This window comes from Sus scrofa, unplaced genomic scaffold (assembly GCF_000003025.6).
Source record: "Sus scrofa isolate TJ Tabasco breed Duroc unplaced genomic scaffold, Sscrofa11.1 Contig944, whole genome shotgun sequence".
Lineage (NCBI taxonomy): Eukaryota > Metazoa > Chordata > Mammalia > Artiodactyla > Suidae > Sus > Sus scrofa.
The window spans coordinates 470217-490498 of record NW_018085356.1 but is presented as its reverse complement, the minus strand read 5'-3'; the positions used below and the strand labels follow the sequence as shown (position 1 = coordinate 490498).

At 53.8% G+C, this 20282-nt stretch overlaps 1 protein-coding gene across 5 annotated transcripts in view; it reads right to left on the bottom strand.

Moving 5' to 3' along the window:
* MCM3AP (minichromosome maintenance complex component 3 associated protein) overlaps positions 1–20282 on the bottom strand; it is a 50062-nt gene that overhangs the window by 25099 nt on the left and 4681 nt on the right. For all 5 annotated transcript variants that reach the window (XR_002341354.1, XM_021082493.1, XM_021082491.1 and 2 more), the window contains exons 4-15: positions 14264–14342; positions 13876–14020; positions 12574–12773; positions 10293–10432; positions 8616–8813; positions 7769–8037; positions 6262–6424; positions 4121–4281; positions 3338–3579; positions 2896–3134; positions 2092–2192; positions 16–147 (exon numbers count right to left, since the gene is read on the bottom strand). Coding sequence is in view for 4 of the 5 variants with exons in the window: in XM_021082493.1 (XP_020938152.1) it covers positions 16–147; positions 2092–2192; positions 2896–3134; positions 3338–3579; positions 4121–4281; positions 6262–6424; positions 7769–8037; positions 8616–8813; positions 10293–10432; positions 12574–12773; positions 13876–14020; positions 14264–14342 (2069 nt within the window). In the remaining variant the exon portion in view is untranslated. The remainder of the gene's footprint in view (positions 1–15; positions 148–2091; positions 2193–2895; positions 3135–3337; positions 3580–4120; positions 4282–6261; positions 6425–7768; positions 8038–8615; positions 8814–10292; positions 10433–12573; positions 12774–13875; positions 14021–14263; positions 14343–20282) is intronic.

The following is a 20282-nucleotide window of genomic DNA, read 5'->3' as shown; positions in this document are numbered from 1 at the left end:
ATCCGCTGCGCTCACCGCTCCTCCTCGGTCCGCCGCCGTGCCTCCTCCCTCCGCGCCCGCTCCTCGGTCACTTCTTCGGCCGCGATGCGCCTCAGAATGCCCGTCGTCGTGGCTGCTACCAGCTCCTCCACAGCAGCACGGGAAACCCTAGACAGACGAGGTGGAGGCTGCTCTGAACACGGACTCGCAAAAGCCACGCAAGCCGCATGACCAAACGTCCAACACCGGCCTGGGAAAAACGACTCATTTGGCCTCCAGCATAAAAACCAAGCCCGTGGCCAGGAACAGGCACACGCTATCAAAGGGACTCGGAAAGAGAAGGAAATCCAAATAGACCTGTAACTGGTAAAGAGGTTGGCTTGGCATTCGAAACCCTCCCAGCAAAGAAAAACCCAGGAGGACATGGCTTCACTGGCAAATTCTACCAAACACTTAAAAAACTAACACCAATCTTCCTGAGACTCTTCCGCCAGACGAGGGGCAAAGCACTTTCTAACATCTCTACAAGGTCAGCATTCCCCTGGCCCGACAGCAAAGCCAGACAAAAACACTGCAAGAAAGCTGGACCAAGATCCCTTACGGATACTGAAGTAAAAAATCCTTAACAAAATACTAGCAAACCCCCAATGAAGCAACGTACTTAGAGGATTATACAACACTGCCCAGTGAGCTTTATTCCCAGAAAGCAAGAACGATTCAACAAATGAAAAAAAAAAGGAGTTCCCATCATGGCGCAGCAGAAACGAATCTGACTACGAACTGTGAGGTTGTGGGTTTGATCCCTGGCCTTGCTCAGTGGGTCAAGGATCTAGAATTGCAGGGAGCTACTTCGTAGATCGCAGACATGGCTCGGATCTGGTGTTGCTGTGGCTGTGGGACAGGCCAGGAGCTGTAGCTCCTATTGGACCCCTAGCCTGGGAACCTCCATAGGCCGAAGGTGATGCCATAAAAAGACAAAAAGGGGCAAAATAAATAAATAAACATTCTAGTACACATAAAGTGATACAATGATATGAAAGGGTCTTATTTTACCTGTATAAATATAGGTTACACAAAAGGGTCAATCTTTTTTTTTTTGCTTTTTTAGGGCTGAACCTGCGGCATATGTAAGTTTCCAGACTAGAGGTCGAATCAGAGCCTCAGCTGCCGGCCTATGCCACAGCTGCAGCAACGAAAGATCCAAGCCATGTCTGCGACCTACACCACAGCTCACAGCAACGCTGGATCCTTGACCCACTGAGCAAGGCCAGGGATCAAACCCACAACCTCACAGTTCCTAGTCAGATTCGTTTCCGCTGCATGATGGGAACTCATTTTTTTTTTTTTGTACTAGAATTTTTAAAAGGTGTTTGAAATCCTCAAGAAAGCCTGATTTACTAAATTTATCAAATTTTAACTTTTTTAGGGGGAGCCGCATGTGTGGCATATGAAAGTTTTCAGGCTAGGGGTCGAATCGGAGCAACAGCTGCCGGCCTACACCACAGCCATAGCAATGCTCAATCTAAGCCACGTCTGCGACCTACACCACAGCTCACAGCAACGCCCGATCCTTAACCCACTGAGCGAGGCCAGGCATTGAACCCACATCCTCAGGGATATTAGTCAGGTTTATAACCCACTGAGCCACAGCAGGAACACCCAATCAGATTTTAACCATTAACTACAAAAGGTGCTTAAGAGTTTAGAAAGATTTTGATTATTAACTTTATCAAGACTAGATGTTTGAAGTGTTAAGTAAAATCAGATATGTAAACTTAGTAAGTGTAGTTTGAAATATCTAGGAAATTTCATCATGGTGTAAGCTGTAAATACTATAAAATATTTAGGGAACTTTATCAAATTTATAAACTGAGACTTAATGCATGTAAACAGATGTTCCAAAAAAAGTGAATGTACGTTTTTAACAGAGAATGAACTAATTATTACCAGATCCTGAGCCATATTTAAAGAAAGACGGTTCAGGAGCCTGAGGATGACGGCCGCCTGGCGAGCGGGCCGCCAGTGAAGCCGGTACCGACTGGCAGCCGAGCAGCTTGAGAGAGGAACCGCCTGGAGGGACCCCGGCGGCCCGGGCGCGGGCTGCGCGCTTACCCCAGGGCTGTGGCTGCGAAGGCGGCCCCGGCGGCGCCCACCTCCTCGCAGTCGCTCTGAAGCACCTCCTGGATGAGCTCGTCCACGACCTGGGCCAGGTCCTGAGGGGCGGGAGGCCAGAGGGGTCAGGGCGCCGCCGCGACCCGGCCCCGGGACCCGGCCCCCGGCTCACGACCCGGCTCCACAGCCCCCGGGGCCGCGGATCTTCCCAGAGGCATGGGGCACCCGGCGGCACCCCGCCTGGGTCACAGGTCGCTCGCAGGCGGCGGCGTGAAGGCACCGAGCGACCCGCCGCGGGCCGGCTGGGCGCGTCTGGGCAGGGCCAGCCCGGGGCCGGCTCGCTGCGCTGCCTGTGGCGCCGCCTTCTGGGCGGCTCGTCCAAGGGCCGGCTGGGGCGAGCGGACACGCGAGGGGTGCAGGATGGTGTGGGGACCGCTGTGACGAGGCCAGGGCTCCTCGGCGAGCCGGGTGGGGAGCCCCGCTCCGACGCGAGGCTGAGCGACCGTGGGCGCGTCCCCTCCTCGGCCTCTGCCGCCCTCTCTGGCCCGTGAGGCCCGCAACACGGCCCCCCGCGGGGCGCAGGGCTCCGCGCCGAAAACGCGCCGCGCGAGTCTCCACCGCGGCCCTTCCCAAGCGAGAGCCCAAGAGGCCAAGGCCGGGCCGGCGGGGGCCGGGGTCCCGAACGAGCCCCCACGCCGGGCCGCACGTGCAGCCACCTGCGTGAGTTCAAGAGCGCGCGGCCCGGGCCTCAGGCCCGCGGCCGTTTGCGCACGATTCCCGGACCCTGACCGGTGGGCTCCTCACCGCGTCCGAGTACACAGGCGCCGGCTTCGGGGGCAGGAGCTCCGGCGGCACGGGCGGCGGGAGCAGGCTGGGCACCGCGCTGGGGGTCAGAGCCTGGAGCTGGGGCAGCGAGGCCGCAGCGGCGCCCGCGGGGACGGGAGGCTGCGGGGGCGGGGCCTCGAGGGGCGGGGCCGCGATGGGCGGGGCCTCGAGGGGCGGGTCGGTCTCTGCGCCGGCGCTCTGCTCGCCTCTCGCTGCACCTGGAAGGCAACAGGCAGGTGTGGGCCCCACCGGGACCCGGAGGCCTGGCCGCCGCCCGAACGCTGACACGGAGGGCCAAGCAGCAGGCGCCAGGAGCCATTCGGGCCGCGCCGGACACCGAGCTGAGGTCTGGCCGGCCCAGGATGAGGCTTCCTGGAGGGACACGCAGCTCGTCCCCTCGGGAAGCGGCAGCCCCACTCACCCGCTGCGTCCACGCCGGGTCTCTGCGTGCCTGCGGGCAGCTCTGCCGCCAGGCTGTCCCCGACGTACTTGTTCTGGGAGTTGAAGCTGCACACGGGGGTGTGACGAGGGACGGGCGGCAACGGCCCCCCATTCACAACCTCCCCGACCGACACGGTCAGCTTCCTGGTGATAAACACTGACTTCCGGGCCTTGGGGGAGCCCTCTGGCTCCAGGAACGAGGACCGGTTCAGCTCCACACAGCTGCCCGACCACAGAGAAAACAGCCGTTAGGCGCGCGCGCGAAGCCGGCCTCCTCTCCTCGGGGCCCAGGGCCACGTGGGCACAGCCCAGGGCGCCCACCGCTGCCAGCTGGCCTCCGAGGGCAGCTCTGCAGAGGCAGGTGGGGCCGGGGAACACCGACTAGGACACGACAGGCTACGTATCAGGGAAGCAGGTTCTGGGTGCGGCTCCACAAGTGCCACCGCGTTCCCCGAACCCTGAGTGCGGCGGAGGAGAGGCCACGTCCTCCCCAAGGGGCCAGGGCCCGACCTGCACCGTGAGGTTCTTGAGTAACTTACGAGAAGACTAAGGAAGAGGTGGGTCTGAACCCTGACCTGCCCATGCGGAGCATGTGACCTGGGGACGCCCCGGCTGCTCTGCGCCTCACTCCTTCCCCTGCACCCGTGACACAGCCCGTGACACACGCCCTCTGCAGGGCTCGGCACACAGCTGGCGCCTCCTAGCCGCTCCCCGAATGACAAGGGAAGAGAGAAGAGAGGGCCGGCCACCGCTCGGCTCGTACCCGTCCGAAGCAGTGAGGCCATGGCAGCTGAGGACGTCGGTGGCCTCCTCGCAGTCCTGGAAGAGCAGCATGCGCACCACGCTGTCCAGGGGGAAGACGGTGGACCGCTGCGGGCTCACGGTGTACGCCACGTTGAGCGCACGGAGCGCATCCCTGCGGATCTAAAAGACGACAAATCACCGAGTCCCAGAGGGTCAGCGCCCATGACCACAGGTGCGCCGGGGCGGGGGCGGGCTCCTGGCACGGCTCCCTCCCTCTGGAAAGCAAGCTGGGTGCCAAGCTTGGTGATCCTTGGGCTGTCTGCCCAGTGGAAGATGCCCAAGAACCATGCAGAGCAAGCAGTTTCACACACAGAAAAGGCTGGGGCATGAAGGCCTTCTTTATAAAAGCAGAGCAAGGAGCCCCCCACCGGCAGGGCAGAGAGAGGGCATCCTGCAGCGAAGAGCTGGGGGCCAGAAATCACCACGGAGATGGCGGGCTGTGGAAAGGGTGTGGCATGAAACGCAGTAAAAGTCACAGGCAAAGTTCTTTCACAGCACCTGACAAGCACTTTAAAAATGAAGAGAGGGAGTTCCCGTCGTGGCTCAGCAGAAACAAATCTGACTAGTAACCATGAGGACACAGGTTCAATCCCTGGCCCTGCTCAGTGCCTCGAAGATCTAGCATTGCCATGAGCTGGGGTGTACGTCGCAGATGCGGCTCTGATTTGGTGTTGCTGTGGCTGTGGTTAGGCCTGCAGCTGCAGCTGGACCCCTAGCCTGGGAACCTCCATGTGCCATGGGTGCGGCCCTAAAAAGGCAGGAAAAAAAATTAATTCAAAAAATAAAAATGAAAACGCAGAGAGGGAAACATGAAAATGCTGACAAGCTAGTCACCCAGGACTCTGGAAACTTCTGTGCCTCCTCTTCAGTGTGCTTTAACCAGTGCAGCCCGTAGTTGCAGTGTCACCTGGTGGCTGGCACTGCTCGTGTCGTGCCGCAAGTACAACACTGAACAAACAAGATCCCTGTTCTCACGGAGCTACTGTGTCAGGAGAGACCAGCACGGAACTGAATGGACGTATAAACACGCAGTGTGCCGAGCGGCAACAGCGTGACAGGAAAAGCAGAGGAGGACAACAGGGAGCACTGACGGGCTGGTGGCCAGCGTGGGCCTGGCCCAGGACCCAGAAGAGGGGAGCTCAGCCCTGTGAGGCGAAGGCCCGGCAGGTGCAAAGGCCCAGAGGCAGGAGGGTGCAGGGGCTGGAGGGGCTGCATCATGCAGGGGGAGCTGAGGAAGGAGGGAGGAGGTCTGGGAGACAGTGGGGCCCTGGGGGCCACCGCCAGTGAAAGGCTTCGTTTTTCTAAAGCGGAAAAAGCACTTAGATTTCTTTTTAGTCTAAAATTATTCAAATGTGCACAAATGGTTAACATTTTAGTGACGTTAACTAATCATTGTAAAACAATTAACTAGCAGTTGTGTTTATCAATGGACAGAGTCCCCCAAGTGGCACAGTGTCAGAGATCTCATTCGTTCCAGAATTTCAGTTCCGTTGGAAACCATCAGGCCTGACAGAGCACGAACTTGCAGAAGACTCTGCCTAGGATGTGGCGGCGGATTTAGTCACTGTTCAGAGGAGAACTCGTGAGCAAAGAAGAAAAATGACCTGGAGCCACAGAAACAGCCAGGCAGGTCCCTGAGACCTTCTGTCCAGTGGGCTGCAACAACTCCCGGCCAGGACGGCCTGGGCACGCCTCTCCTATCAGCCCCGAGCGCCTCTGGGGCTGGGGCTGAAATCTGAGACCAGTTCACCCGTGATGCAAAGCCCTGTCTTGGTCACCCCAGCGCAATAAAGAGCAGGCACTTGAGCTCACGGCTGATGGACTAGCCCACTGGGCTCACTGCATGGGAACCTATGTCTGCCTGTTTGCCTTTTGATTTCTTGGTTTCCATGGACGGTGACAGCGCTAAGCTCGAGCTGGTTCATTCTGGAGAGATTTCTCTCATCTGAGCCCGAGGGACAGTACTTTCCATCACAGGGCCTCTTGCGGGGGTGGTCATGGTGCCAGCCCTGTGACACGGGTAACACGGTGCCCAAGACTCACTCAGCCCACAACCTGAGAAGCTCTCCTCGGTTCCGCACGTCCAGTGCCAACACTCACCTGATTAAAGTAACGGTGTAAGAGACAAGCGTTCAGGTAAGAAGCTGACTGGACCAGCTTGAAAAACCGCACAAAATTATTACTGTTCAATGCAGCAAAAGCCTGAACAGCAAACTTCACCTCCGAAGAGTTTCGAACGGCAGGGTGGAACTGCTGCACTTCTCTGTTAATTAAAGATGAACGGCGTTAGCATGGGCCGACACATCCACGGCTCCCCAAGCTCAAAGCTGCTCCTCTCAGGCCGCCTCAGAAACAAAGGTTTTCTTCAAAACGATGAAGGAAAAAGCGAACGAATGCAAGCGACAATGTAAGAACTGTCAGAGTTACTCCCACGCTTACGGACTGCCAGCTGTGTTTGAGGAGGACACCCAAGAAACGGAATTTAAAAGGAAACTGATTTGGGAGTTCCCGCCGTGGCTCAGGGGAAACGAATCTGACCAGTGTCCATGAGGAAGCAAGTTCGAGCCCTGGCCTCGCTCGGGATCCAGTGTTGCCATGAGCTGTGGTGTAGGTGGTGTAGGTGGCATGGCTGTGGCTGTGGCTGTGGTGTAGGCCAGCAGCTACAGCTCCAATCTGACCCCTAGGTTGGGAACCTTCATATTGCCATGGTGTGGCCCTAAAAAGACAAAAAAAAGCATACTGATTTGACTGAATTATTTAAGACAGGGGACAGAGGCCTATCACATATGAAAGACTACATGGCCATTTTCCATAACACGTTTATCTCCAAACGCTTAATTTTAAAACTTAAAATCAATCACGTCTAGCTATTCTGCAACCAGAACACCCAGGGAAAACACTAGGCTGAATAAGAGCCTGGGCACAAATCAGGGTGTCTGGGGATGTAGGTCGCCAAGGGCAGGAACAGAGGCCCAGGGGCTCGGATGGGTGTCTCAAGCGAATGTCCACAGAGGAGTCAGAGCAAGCTTTAGATTAAAATTCGCTCCTTTTGCTGGGCTGCCCCTGTAGCATATGGACGTTCCCAGGCCAAGGATGAATGCAAGCCGCAGCTGCAACCTACCCTACGCCATGGCTGCAGCAATGCTGGACCCTTAATCCACACCACAGGGGGAGCTCCTAAAATTCATTCCCGATACCCCCCTCCGCATTTTCCTTTCACACAACCTCCTCCTCGCCTATTACTTAGACCTTTGAGGAGGTCTGTGCACACACAGAGGAAACGCCAACAGCTGATGGGGGCCCTGAGTTTCCCTGGCCTAGTCCGCTGGCCTCATCTGCTCATCGTGCTGACTCCTTCCTTCCTCATTTTCTTCAGCTGCCAAGAAGAAACGGTGCTCGGAGGGGATCTGGGCCCACCCCGGAGGAGCGGGTGCCAGCACGCAGCCCCACCCTTCTGCTCCCGGTGGCTCAGCTCAAGGGCCTGCCCGGCCGGGGGCCGCTTGCTCACAACGTCCCAGCACTTGGCCCAGGGAGGACTCGGGGCCGTCGGCACCCCTGACCCTCATGCCGCCTGCCTTCCCAGGCAGCTTCGGGTGTGGACGTTCACCTTAGGATGTCGCCCTTGTTGAGATGGAGCAGGACGTTGTAGCCCTGGAACTCGGCCTCGCCGGCGCAGAACACACCCTTGACCCGCAGGTCCTGGTACATCTCCTTCAGACTCTGGAGGCACCTGGTCATGTTCTCGCTGTTGATGTTGGCGTCGAAGGAGGACATGGGCTCCTCGCACATGAAGTGAGCACAGTGGATGTGAAAGCGCGTGCACTTCTCGATCAGCGACACGGTCACCGGGTCACACAGGTGCTGCTGCGTGATGTCCTGGACACAAGCGAGGCGGGAAAGTCAATGCGCGCACGTCCCGCCCGCGCCTCCCGTGCCGGTGTTTCTTGTACACACGCAGAGCACCAACAGTCTCATGTGTAAGAATCTGCCATCAGAGGAGTGCCCGGCATGGTGCAGCGGAAACAAATGCGACTGGGAACCATGAGGTTGCGGGTTTGATCCCTGGCCTCTCTCAGTGGGTTAAGGATCCAGCGTTGCCATGAGCTGTGGCTCGGATCCCGCATTGCTGTGGCTGTGGTGTAGGCCAGCGGCTACAGCTCCGATTGACCCCTCGCCTGGGAACCTCCCTATGCCGCGGGGGCTGCCCTAAAAAGACAAAAAATAAATTAATTAAGTAACGAATTTAAAAAGAATCTACTATCGGAAAAATCATGCTTGTTACCTGAATTTCTCAGATTTCAATTTGAAACAAAGCCCATGAAGATTTACTAGGACTCTGTACAGATTGTGGGTTTTTGCTACAGATGAAATGTAACTGAGGCAAATGACCAGACCTCTCCTTTCGGTCTGGAGTTCCCTGTGTTTCCAGTGACCTGCTCCAAAGCGGCGCGTACCTTCCGTATGCCCCGCGTGCGGTTCCACAAGAAGTCGTACCAGTCCCTCAGGCTGCCCTCCTTCTGGTCCATGATCTGGGTCACCAGGTAGTCCATGGTCCTGCTGAGCACTGCGGAGGGCCGCAGCTCGTGCGGCAGGGGCTCCTCCTGGTCGGCTGAGGAGCGGCTGTACTCCTTCACGGCCGCCGCGTGGTCCACCTGCGGGAGGGACGAGGGACAAGCAGCTGGGCGGCAGGGGCTGGGCCCCAAAGTGAGCGGGGCGATGACACACACACTTAAAGGAGGTCAGTACCACAGAAAACTATTTTAAAACATGAAAGTTCTGTTTGAAGATAACACTTAAAATTCAAAGACAACAGGAGTTCCTGACTAGGAACCATGAGGTTGCGGGTTCGATCCCTGGCCTCGCTCAGTGGGTTAAGGAGCCAGTGTTGCTGTGAGCTGTGGTGTAGGTTGCAGATGCAGCTTGGTTCCCTCATTGCTGTGGCTGTGGTGTAGGCTGGCGGCTGTAGCTCTGATTAGCCCCCTAGTCTAGGAACCTCCATATGTTGTGGGTGCGGCCCTGAAAAACAAAAAAAAAAAAAAAAAAAAAAAAAAAAAAAATCATTAAAGAAAAATTCAAAGACAATAAATTGAGAAATTTGTTTTTGGCAAGCGTGACAAGATGTGAAAATAAGAAGTTATCACATCAAGAAGCAGAAGGAATTTAAATGAAGACACACCTGCTTGGCTCCAAAACACAGAGGTGTGACCGGTAAAGGAGGTTACAGACTGGACAAGGTTTAGCTCAAACACCAGACTGAGTCCAGACAGGCCAGAGACGGAGCCAAGCGAGGGGGTGGGGGGAGAGCAGGGCCCGGTGAAGGCCCGGAAGAGCCTGGAGCTGTGTCCTCCAGCTGCAACAGAGGCTGAAGACATGTGGCTGAGGGAGAAGCGGAAATGCCTGAAGTCTGCGCCCAGGGCCCGCGCTACAAGCTGTCCTCAGCTCCCTGGGGCAGGGGCCCTGGGCCTCGCCTGGCTGGGGACCTGCATCAGGAGAAGGCCGCTGGAATCCATGGGTCAGGATGGGAGAAGCCTGTACGCCAAACTCACAGAAAGCAAAAAAACCTAAAATGTGCAGACTCCTGGGGAAGCGATTTGGGGGCCGACATGAGCACATGCTGAGGAACCTGCGGAGAGGTCACCCCGCGGCAGCGCTCCATCCTCAGGACCCAAGGACGGAAGCAACCTGGAGGCCTTAGAAGTGCTCCCCACAGCACGTGCCCAACAGGTGAAAAGCAACACGGAAAAACTAGAAACAGCCCGATGACTGCAAAAATGGGGGGTTCGGACAGACAGCTCATCAGATGATGTGTATTTAGAACTTTAAATGCCTATAGTTTACCACGACAAAAGAAAGTGCTCGTGATAGAATTTTAAGCAAAAAAGGTTCCTACAAAACAGCATAATCTCAACTCATCTAAAAAACTTCCATCTGTATCTATTTCTACACCTAAGGAAGCCTGCGGTCCAGCGGCACACACCGCACGTGCAGATGGTGGGGTGCGGCTGTTCCCGCACCCCCACCCTCCCCTTCGCGCAGAAGTCGCAGGAGCAGCCTCCCTCCCTGCGTCCCGGCTCCGCCGCAGTGATAAACAGGCAGCGGCGGGAGAGGAGCCCGGCCCCGCGGGGCTCTACCTGGTCGGTCCCCGGGACCACTTCAAAGATGCTCAGCTGGCTCCGCGTCTCCCGCATGTACCGCTCCTTCTCGGGACACATATCCGGGCACGTCCCGACGAAGGTCCTTGCTTTGTCCAGGTCGGTTCTTTTCACCCGAGCTGAACGACGACAAGTAAAAGTAAGACCATACCAGTCACTGGGAAGACAGAGAGCGCGTTTGCATAATGAAACAGGGAAAAAGAAGCATCACACACAAACCTCAGAGGAACAGAGAGAATTTTTTAAAAACTTGGCTTGGAGAAAGGAAAGCACAGCCTCGCAGCAGGCGGAGGGCATCAAGGCCACAGAGACCCCCCAGGCCTCTCCCCCAGCGGGGTCTCCAGCGGCCTGTCACAGCTGGCGGAGGGGCACATGTGGGAGTTTATGCCTCGCAGAAGGACCTCCAGGATCACAATCGTACTGCAGTATGTTTGTTAAAAGGATCGATTTGGGAGTTCCCTGGTGGCTCACCAAGTTAAGAACCTGACATCATCACTGCTGTGGCTCAGGTTTGATCCCTCGCCCAGGAACTTTCAAATACCGCAGGGGTGGCTCAAAACAAAACAGAAAAACCCCGAACAACCACAAAAAACCAAAAAGATCAATTGTTCAATGAAATATTCAAAATATGCCTGTATTCTAAAATTCTAACTTTCAGTATTTCATCTTTTTTTTTTTTTTTTTTTTTTTTTGCTGCACACAAAAATTCCTGAGCTAGGGATCAAACCCATATCACAGCAATGACAACAATGGATCCTTAACACACTGAGCCACCAGGGAACTCCTCCTTATCATGCTTTTATTATAACAGGAATCCCATAGTGGAAGTTTACCTGGGTCTTAACCTGAATAAACCACTATTGTTACCCACAGAAGTAAGTAGTTACAAAAGTATCTTTTCAGTGAAATGGAATGTAACAACCTAATAATTCAAAATAGTCATACTGTTGTTTTTAAAAATTCCAACATCTAGTAGGAATTTTATTTTTGGAATATAAGAGTCGCCATGTCCATGACGTAATGTGCGACAGCAGCTTTCACTGCTTATCCAGGAGGCCCTGTGAGTAGTCACAGCTGCACAAAGAGGGGATCGCGCAGGGGAAACGCCTGACGAGGAAGGGAGCACGTGCTGCCTCCTGTCGCTTTTGGTGGCTGCGCGTGTTGGTTAATGTTAACGGGGTATCTGCTTGTTTCATCGCTTGGTTTTCGTCACGTCCACCTGATGATGGCCTCTGCTGTACACCAGAGTGACAGACCCCACCCTCTTTCAGACTCTCCCCCCACAGATTGATCCAGAACACCCATCTGAGCGCTCTGAGCTGCAGGGCAGGTCCCGCTGGCCCATGGCCCGGACGTGTGCTTTCCGAATAGGTCTCGCAGACATTCGGGTGGTTGGACATTTCCAAGGCAGAAACACGTCCAAGCTGGGACGGACACCCCCGCCTTGCTCCCCGCCATCGACGTGAGGGATCCTTTCATGTCTCCGCGAGCCTCACACACACACACACACACACACACACACACGAGCGCGAGGACACTTACAATGCAAGGACACACACACACTCAGCCCCGGGCTGTCAGCCGGTGGCCGACACCCAACACCTCGCTTTTCCCACCTCCCGATCAACACCGGGCCTCTTCCATAGAGAAGCCCGGCTTCCTCCAGGCTGTTCAGACTCCCGCTCTGGGACCAGCAGGCGTCCACCTCTGTCCCCACGACGCCCGGAACGGAAGCGCACCCGCGGGCCAGGGGCAGGAGAAGCGCCGCCCCGGGGCGGCCCGAGCGGGTCCCCGGGGTCGGTCGGAGGGAGAGCCCGCTCTGGCCTCTGCCTCTCCGGACGCCCGCAGACGCGGACTGGCGTCTCTGCTGGGCTCGCTTTCTCGTTCTGACTTGACGGGCCTTTCTGGAGCTGAAGTCGGCCCTTTGAGAGGAGCCAGAGACGCTTCCCCGGGCTGACATCTCGCGTAGCTTTACTTGCGGAAGCTTCTGCTCGATGGGAAATCGTGATTTTTTTTTAATGTGTGTTCCCTCCATGGCTAAAAACTGCCCTGTATTCATTTAGCATGTGGATCAATGCGTGTGAACGTTCCTCCAACAGCAGAACGAGGTCACGACCCTCTCGGCACGTGACCGCGTGTGACGCTCGCCCGCAGGGACCAGGGAGCAGCAGAGCGCGTGTGCGCTCCACGGGCCCCAGGCTCCGCAACAGGGACCACGCGGCGGGCCCTCCCTCCCTCACGGCTCCCAGGCACCCCATACCTTGTCGCATGACTCTGTCCCTCTGGTCCAGCAGGCGGTACTTGTCCTCAGACGTCTCCGCCACGGTCCCCATCAGGGCGCCGAGGGACAGCACACAAGGCCCGAGACCCTCGGAGCCCTCGGAGCCCTCGGAGCCCGAGTCGAAAGGGTCTCCCTCGAACTGATGGGCCTTCAGGAGACTGGGCTTCTTCGCAGGAGAGCTGCAAGGGAGGCGACACGCTAAGGGCTGAGGACCCCGCGGACATCTGCTCCCGTCCACACCGTCTGAGACGAGCTGACCCTCCAAAGCTGCTGCCCCGAGCAGCCAAGGAGCCACGCGGCGGCCGCGCCAGGGATGAGCAGAGGCGCTCCTCTCGCTATTCGAGCTGAGTCAACCGTTTCGGAACATCTCATCCTCTTTGAAGGTGAGACGCCCCCATTTAAACAGCTGAAATGAACTATCCACAGATTTTTATCTCAAAGAAATGAAACTAAGAGTGGGAAAAAAACCCATTTTAACACTAGGAGGAAATATGCCTCCACCTTCCCGTCCACAGCCTCACTTCAGAGAGGATGTACTGAAAACACTGGGCATCCTCTCAGCTTCCCCGCTTCCGAGCTGGCCTTCGACATTCCGGGAACTTCCACGTCGAAGACGTAAAGAAAGGAAAAATCAAATTCGCAGCTAAACCGCTAACTGCAAGATGGAAAGTGAGGAAGACCATACATGGGGCAAACTCCGTAAAGAAGGGCTGAACAGAAGCAGGCCTGCTGGGCACGGGAAGGTGGGGCTCCCACAGGAGTGTCAGGCCACACGCCCAGGCCAAGGGCAGGCGGCCTTTGGGAACAGAGACTCCTGGAGACGGGACTCTTGGGCAGTGCCCGCCACACGCCAGACCTGGCCTGAGGGCTGTGCACGCGGCCGCCCAGCTGTAACGCAGCCGAAAGGGAGATGGCCTCACGGCGATGAGCTGGGCCCGCCGGGTATCCTGCTGAAAGAGCTCTACGTGCAGACAGGAATGCAGAGCTGCTACAACCGATCTGACTGGCCTTTTGGGGGGGGCTCCTGCCCACACATTTATGCATCAGCTGGAACCAGAAAACAGCCACGGCACAGCCTGTGGCCCTGAGACGGACGCGAGGGGCCCAGGGCCTCTTCCCGGCCCCGCCCTCCCCCCCAGCACCGACTCAGCTGTCAACGTGCCACCCACTTCCCTTTGGTGCTACGTCATGCCAGCAGTGAGACCTCTCCTGGCCAATGACGGCAGAGGTCAAAGAACCCACGTGCCGTGGGAACACACGCGTTCGAAGGGCCCGCCACACCTTTTACTCAGGAGGCTGCCGGCCACAGCCCTCCCCACGGGCTTGCCGAGGGGGGAGTGCTGAAAGGGGGGCTCCTCGGCGCCCTGGCCAGCTTCGCCATCCCCCGGCTTCTTCTCCTTGAGGGAAAAGGGTTTCTTGTTGGGACCTGAGGACACAAACGTCAGAACAAAGTTTGCGACATCACAAGTCACTTGACACCGGACTTTCCTTTTTCTCAAGAAAGTAGTATTTTAGTTGCTATAGGAGGTTACGACGAAGCCCAAGGGAAACTATGAGACAGCCCCCCCCCCCCCCCCCGCTCCAGCCCCAGGACTGGGAAACGGGCTCACAGCTCAAAGGCACTGCACACAGAGCACTGGGGACTGGGCAAAGAATGAGGGAAACTCACTTATTTTTTTCTTGTGCCAGAAGATGGTCATGTCTTTGTGCAGACCCTTCCCCTTCTTCCGGGCCAGGGCTGCGGAGGCCTGGAAGACAGCCCACAGCACAGAGTACAAAGCCATCCGGAGGCCACAGGAAATGAGATTAAACTCCCAGATGCAATTAGCAGACATTGTACAGGACCCAACCTCTACCAGCTGCATGTTCCGCCCACACGTCGGCCTCCGGCCACGGCCCCCGCGGTCCTCGCCTCCCTGACCTGTCTCACAAGCATGGGCTGGCGCTTCTCCTGCTTTGTTTTTTTAATCCTTTTAGGGCCACACTCACGGCATATGGAGGTTCCCAGGCTAGGGGTCTAATCGGAGCTGCAGCCGCAGCCTGCACCACAGCCACCGCAACGCCAGATCCAAGCCGTGTCTGCGACCTACACCACCGCTCGCGGCAACGCCGGACCCGTGACCCACTGAGCAAGGCCGAGGATCGACCCTGTGATCTTGTGGACACTCGTTGGGTTCGTTACCCCTGAGCCACCACAGGAACTCCCTTCCCTCCGTTTCGAAATGAATGACTTTACTGTGACAGGACCCGTAAGCCTGGCCTGAATGGCATCTGGTGAGATGATGCCCACTACCTGGTTACCTGCGCAGCAAGGGAAAGACAGCCAGGCACGCTTAGACACACGGGGAAGCTGCGGAAGGACACGTGCGGGCACAGTGCATCATAAAATACACATACACAAGGCCAACTACATGTCAGTATGCCCGGAGCCATAGCTACGAAAATGTCTAGACAATTACATACCACACTAGAAGACCGGGCCTACTCTAACAGGGCCATGGGGTGATGCGGGGCCCTCGGCATCCTGTGTGCCAACGACCTGCTTACAGTGGCAATGGGTCGATACGTACACTTATATACACGTCTACATATGTGTGTTTTTATGGCTGCACATGGAAGTTCCCGGGCTGGGGACTGAGTCTGATGAGCAGCTGCTGACCCACACAGCAGCTACAGCAACACCTTACTCCACTGCACCAGGGCCAGGGAATTAATTTTTTTTTTTTTTTTTTGGTCTTTCTGTTTTAGGGCCACACCCACTGCACATGGAAGTTCCCAGGCTAGGGGTCCCATCGGAGAAGCAGCCGCCGGCCTACGCCACAGCCACAGCAACACGGGATCCGAGCCGTGTCTGCGACCCACACCACAGCTCATGGCAATGCCTGATCCCTAACCCACTGAGCGAGGCCAGAAATCAAACATGCAACCTCATGGTTCCTAGTCAGATTCGTTTCCTCTGCATCACAACCAGAACTCCAAATGTTTACATAGTTTTATAGTTTTAAGGTTCAGTTAGAATAGAAAGCACATTGCAATAGCCAGAAAATAACTTAAAAAAAAAGGGGGGACTGCTGTATGATCCAGCAACTCCACTCCTAAGTACATACCCAAGAGAACTAAAGCAGGGTCTTAAGGAGACACTGCACAGCATTTTCACGGCAGCATCACTGACGGTACCCCATTGCTGACAGTACCCATCGCTGACGGTACCCCACGGTACCCAATCGCTGACAGGACCCATCGCTGACGGTACCCCACGGTACCCCATCGCTGACGGGACCCCATCGCTGACGGTACCCCACGGTACCCCATCGCTGACGGGACCCCATCGCTGACGGTACCCATCGCTGACAGTACCCATCGCTGACGGGACCCCATCGCTGACGGGACCCCATCGCTGACGGTACCCCACGGTACCCCATCGCTGACAGGACCCCATCACTGACGGTACCCCATCACTGACGGTACCCCACGGTACCCCATCGCTGACGGTACCCCATCGCTGACGGTACCCATCGCTGACAGTACACCATCACTGATGGTACCCCACGGTACCCCATCGCTGACGGTACCCCATCGCTGACAGTACCCATCGCTGACGGTACCCCATCGCTGACGGTACCCCACGGTACCCCATCGCTGACGGTACCCATCGCTGACGGTACCCCAAAGGTGGAAGCAGCCTATGTCCATGAACAGATGACTCGATAAACAAAACAGGCAAATCAGGGAACAAGACGGCAAGAGGAGTGAGACGTGGCCCTCACCTTCTCCCACAAACACATAAAAAAAAAAAAAAGGAGTTCCCGTCGTGGCGCAGTGGTTAACAAATCTGACTAGGAACCATGAGGTGGTTTCTTGAAAAAACATCGAAGCAATAGAAGAGATCCACGTGATAATTTAAAGTGGGCCGATTTATACATAATAGGGATTCCAGGAGGAGAAAAAAAGAGGATAGAAAATATTTGAAAAAATTACGGCCTAAAACTTTCAAAATCTAAAGAAAACAGATTATCAAGATACAGGAAGCACAGAGGGCACCAAACCAGTTGAACCTAAACAGGCCCACACCAAGGCATATTATAATAAAAACGGCAAAAGATAAAGAGAGGATTCCAAAGGCAGCAAGAAAAAAAAACAAAGAATTATAAGGGGGAGTTCCCGTCGTGGCGCAGTGGTTAACGAATCCGACTAAGAACCATGAGGTTGCAGGTTCGGTCCCTGTCCTTGCTCAGTGGGTCAAGGTTCCGGCGTTGCCGTGAGCTGTGGTGTAGGTTGCAGACGCAGCTCGGATCCCGCGTTGCTGTGGCTCTGGTGTGGGCCAGCAGCTGCAGCTCCGATTCAACCCCTAGCCTGGGAACCTCCATATGCCGCGGGAGCGGCCCAAGAAATGGCAAAAAGACAGGAAAAAAAAAAAAAAAAAAAAAAGAATTATAAGGGAACTCCCATAAGGCTATCAGCTGATTTCTCTACAGAAACACTATAGGCCAGAAGAGAGTGTGTAAGATACATTCAAAGTTCTCAAAGGGAAAAATCTGGAGCCTAGACTACTCTACCCAGCACGAATATCATTTAAAATAGCAGGAGAGAGAAATAAACAAAAACTGAAGGAGTACAGCCATACGAAACCTATTCTAAAAGAAATACCGAAAGGGCTCTGCTAAATTTAAAAAAAAGTAAGAAGAAAAGAGGACGACAGAAATCGCAGCTGGAAAGCAATCACTTAATAAGCCAGCACGCAGACCTAAAAGGGAAAAATACTATTAGAAACGTGATGATACACCAGGAACATCGTGAGGACAAACACGACATTAAGGACCTCAAATCCGAAAATGCGGGGGAAGAAAGTAAGAAAATCTAAGGTCAAATTGGAGCTCGAGCTGCCAGCCGACACCACAACCACAGCAACGTGGGATCCAAGGCATGTCTGCGACCTACACCACAGCTCGCAGCAACACTGGATCCCCGACCCGCTGAGCAAGGCCGGGATCGAAGCCACATCCTCACGGATACTAGTCAGATACAATGTTGCTGCGCCACAACAGGAACTCCCCCAGACTCTTGTTTTTATAATGCGTCTGAGCCTATATGACTATCAGGCCAAAGCAAGCGAGTACAGGAAGGGGTTAACAGACTTGAAAAACAGGGCAACCACAATATATATAAAAGAGAACACTATGAATTATATGCCAACAAATTTGACACCTAGAAGAAATGGACAGCTTTCCAGAGATTTATAGCCCACCAAAAGTGAATCAAGAAGAAACATATCAACTGAACAGACCAATCACTAGAAATGAAATTGAATATATCAAAAAAACACTCCCCCAAGAGTTCTCATCATGGCTCAGGGGTTAGCGAAACCGACTAGCATCCGTGAGGATGCGGGTTCGATCCCTGGGCTCACTCAGTGGGTTAAGGATCTGGCGTTGCTGTGAGCTGTGGTGTACATCACAGATGCACCTGGGGATCCCGTGTGGCTGTGGCAAAGGCCAGCGGTTACAGTTCCAATTGGATCCCTAGCCTGGGAAGCTCCATATGCCATGGGTGTAGCCCTAAAAAGCCAAAAACAAACAAACCACAAAAGACTCCCTACAAACAAAAGTCCAGGACCAGACAGCCTCACAGGCGAATTCTACCAAACATAGAAAGAAAAGCTTACACTCATCCTTCTTAAACTTATCCAAAAGTTTGAAGAACAAGGAATACTCCCAAAGATATTCTATGATGCCACCATCACCCTGATACCAAAACCAAAGATTCTACAAAAACGAAAATTATAGGCCAATATCTTTGATGAACATAGACAAAAAAATTCTCAAAAATTTTCACCAACTGAATCCGTCCACACATAAAAAAGATCAAACACCATAACCAAGTGGGATTCATCCCAGGTTCATTAGGATAGTTTGACAAATGCAAATCAATCAACGTCACAAACCACATCAACGAAAGAAAAGTCAAACACCACATGATCATCTCAATAGATGCAGAAAAAACGTTTGACAAAATCCAACATCCATTCATGATAAAAACTCTTACCAAAGTGGGTACAGAGGGAACACACCTTATCATAATCAAAGCGTTTCAAGACAAACCCACAGCCAATGTATTCCACAGAGAAAAGCTGAAAGCCTTCTAACTAAAATCGTTTCAATCAATGTTATTCTCCAGAATATTCAAACAACTTATACAACTCAACAGCAAAAAAATATTCAAACAACTCATACAACTCAACAGCAAAAAAATATTCAAACAACTCATACAACTCAAAAAAACAAACAATTGAAAAATGGGCAGAAGACCTGAATAGACATTGCTCCAGGAATGGCCTATAGATGGCCAACAGGCACATGAAAAAATGCTCCACATCCTCATTATTGGACAAATGCAAATCAAACTGCAATAAAGTACACACTTCACACCGGTCGGAATGGCCATCATGAGCAAGTCTACGAAAAACAGATGCTGGAGAGGGTGTGGAGAAAGGGGGATCCTCCTACACTGTTGGGGGGAATGTCAATTGGTGCAACCACTGGGGAAAACAGGATGGAAGGACCTCAGGGAACTAAATATAGAACTACCATAGGACCCAGCAAGCCCACTCCTGGGCATATATCTGGACGAAACTTTCATTCAGAAAGATACATGCACCCCTATGTGCGTTGCAGCACTGTTCACAAGAGCCAAGACATGGAACGAACCTAAATGTCCACTGACAGATGAATGGATTAAGATGTGGTACATATACACAATGGAATACTACCCAGACATAAAAAAGAAAATAATGCCATTTGCATCTACAGGGATGGAACTAGAGACTCTCATACTAAGTGAAGTAACTCAGGAAGAGAAAGACAAATACCATATGCTATCGCTTATATCTAACATACAGCACAAATGAACCTATCTACAGAAAAGAAATAAACTCATGGACACGGAGAACAGACTTGTGGTTGCCAAGGGGGAGGGGGTGGGAGTGGAGGGATGGGGAGTTTGGGGTTAGCAGATGCAAACTATTGCATCTGGAGTGGATAGGCAATGAGATCCTGCTGTACAGCACAGGGAACTATATTCAGTCACTTGTGATGGAACACGATGGATAAACGTGAGAAAGAGAACATAGGTTTATGCATGACGGGGTCAGTTTGCTGTACAGCAGAAATTGACAGAACATGGCAAATCAAGTATAATAAAGATGTTAAGTGGTGCATCCATACATGGAATGAAGGAATACAAACACAGGGGTGAACTTTGAAGACATTAAGCTACAGAAACAAGCCAGGCACGAAAGGTCCAATATTGCATGTTTCCACTTAAATAAAACATCTAGATTCTAAAACAGGCAAATTCGGAGAAACAGAAAGTAGATTAGAGGTCGCCATAGACGGGAGGAAGGAAGGGATGGGGAGTTCGTGCTTAATGACTAGAGAGTTTCTGTTCGAGAAGACGGAAAATTCTACAAGTAGATAATGTGATGGTTGCACAACATTGTGAGTGCAACTAGTGCTGCTGAACTGGGGAAAAAAATCAGTAAAAAGGAATAATTAGCAAAAGCCCTAAAACTGCATATATTTCACAGAACTTCCACTCTCAGGAATTTAAACAAAGGATATAAACTATTCAGAAATATACGCACAAAAATGTCCCCAAATAGAAGGTGGGCCAAGTAAGCACAAAGGAGAGAA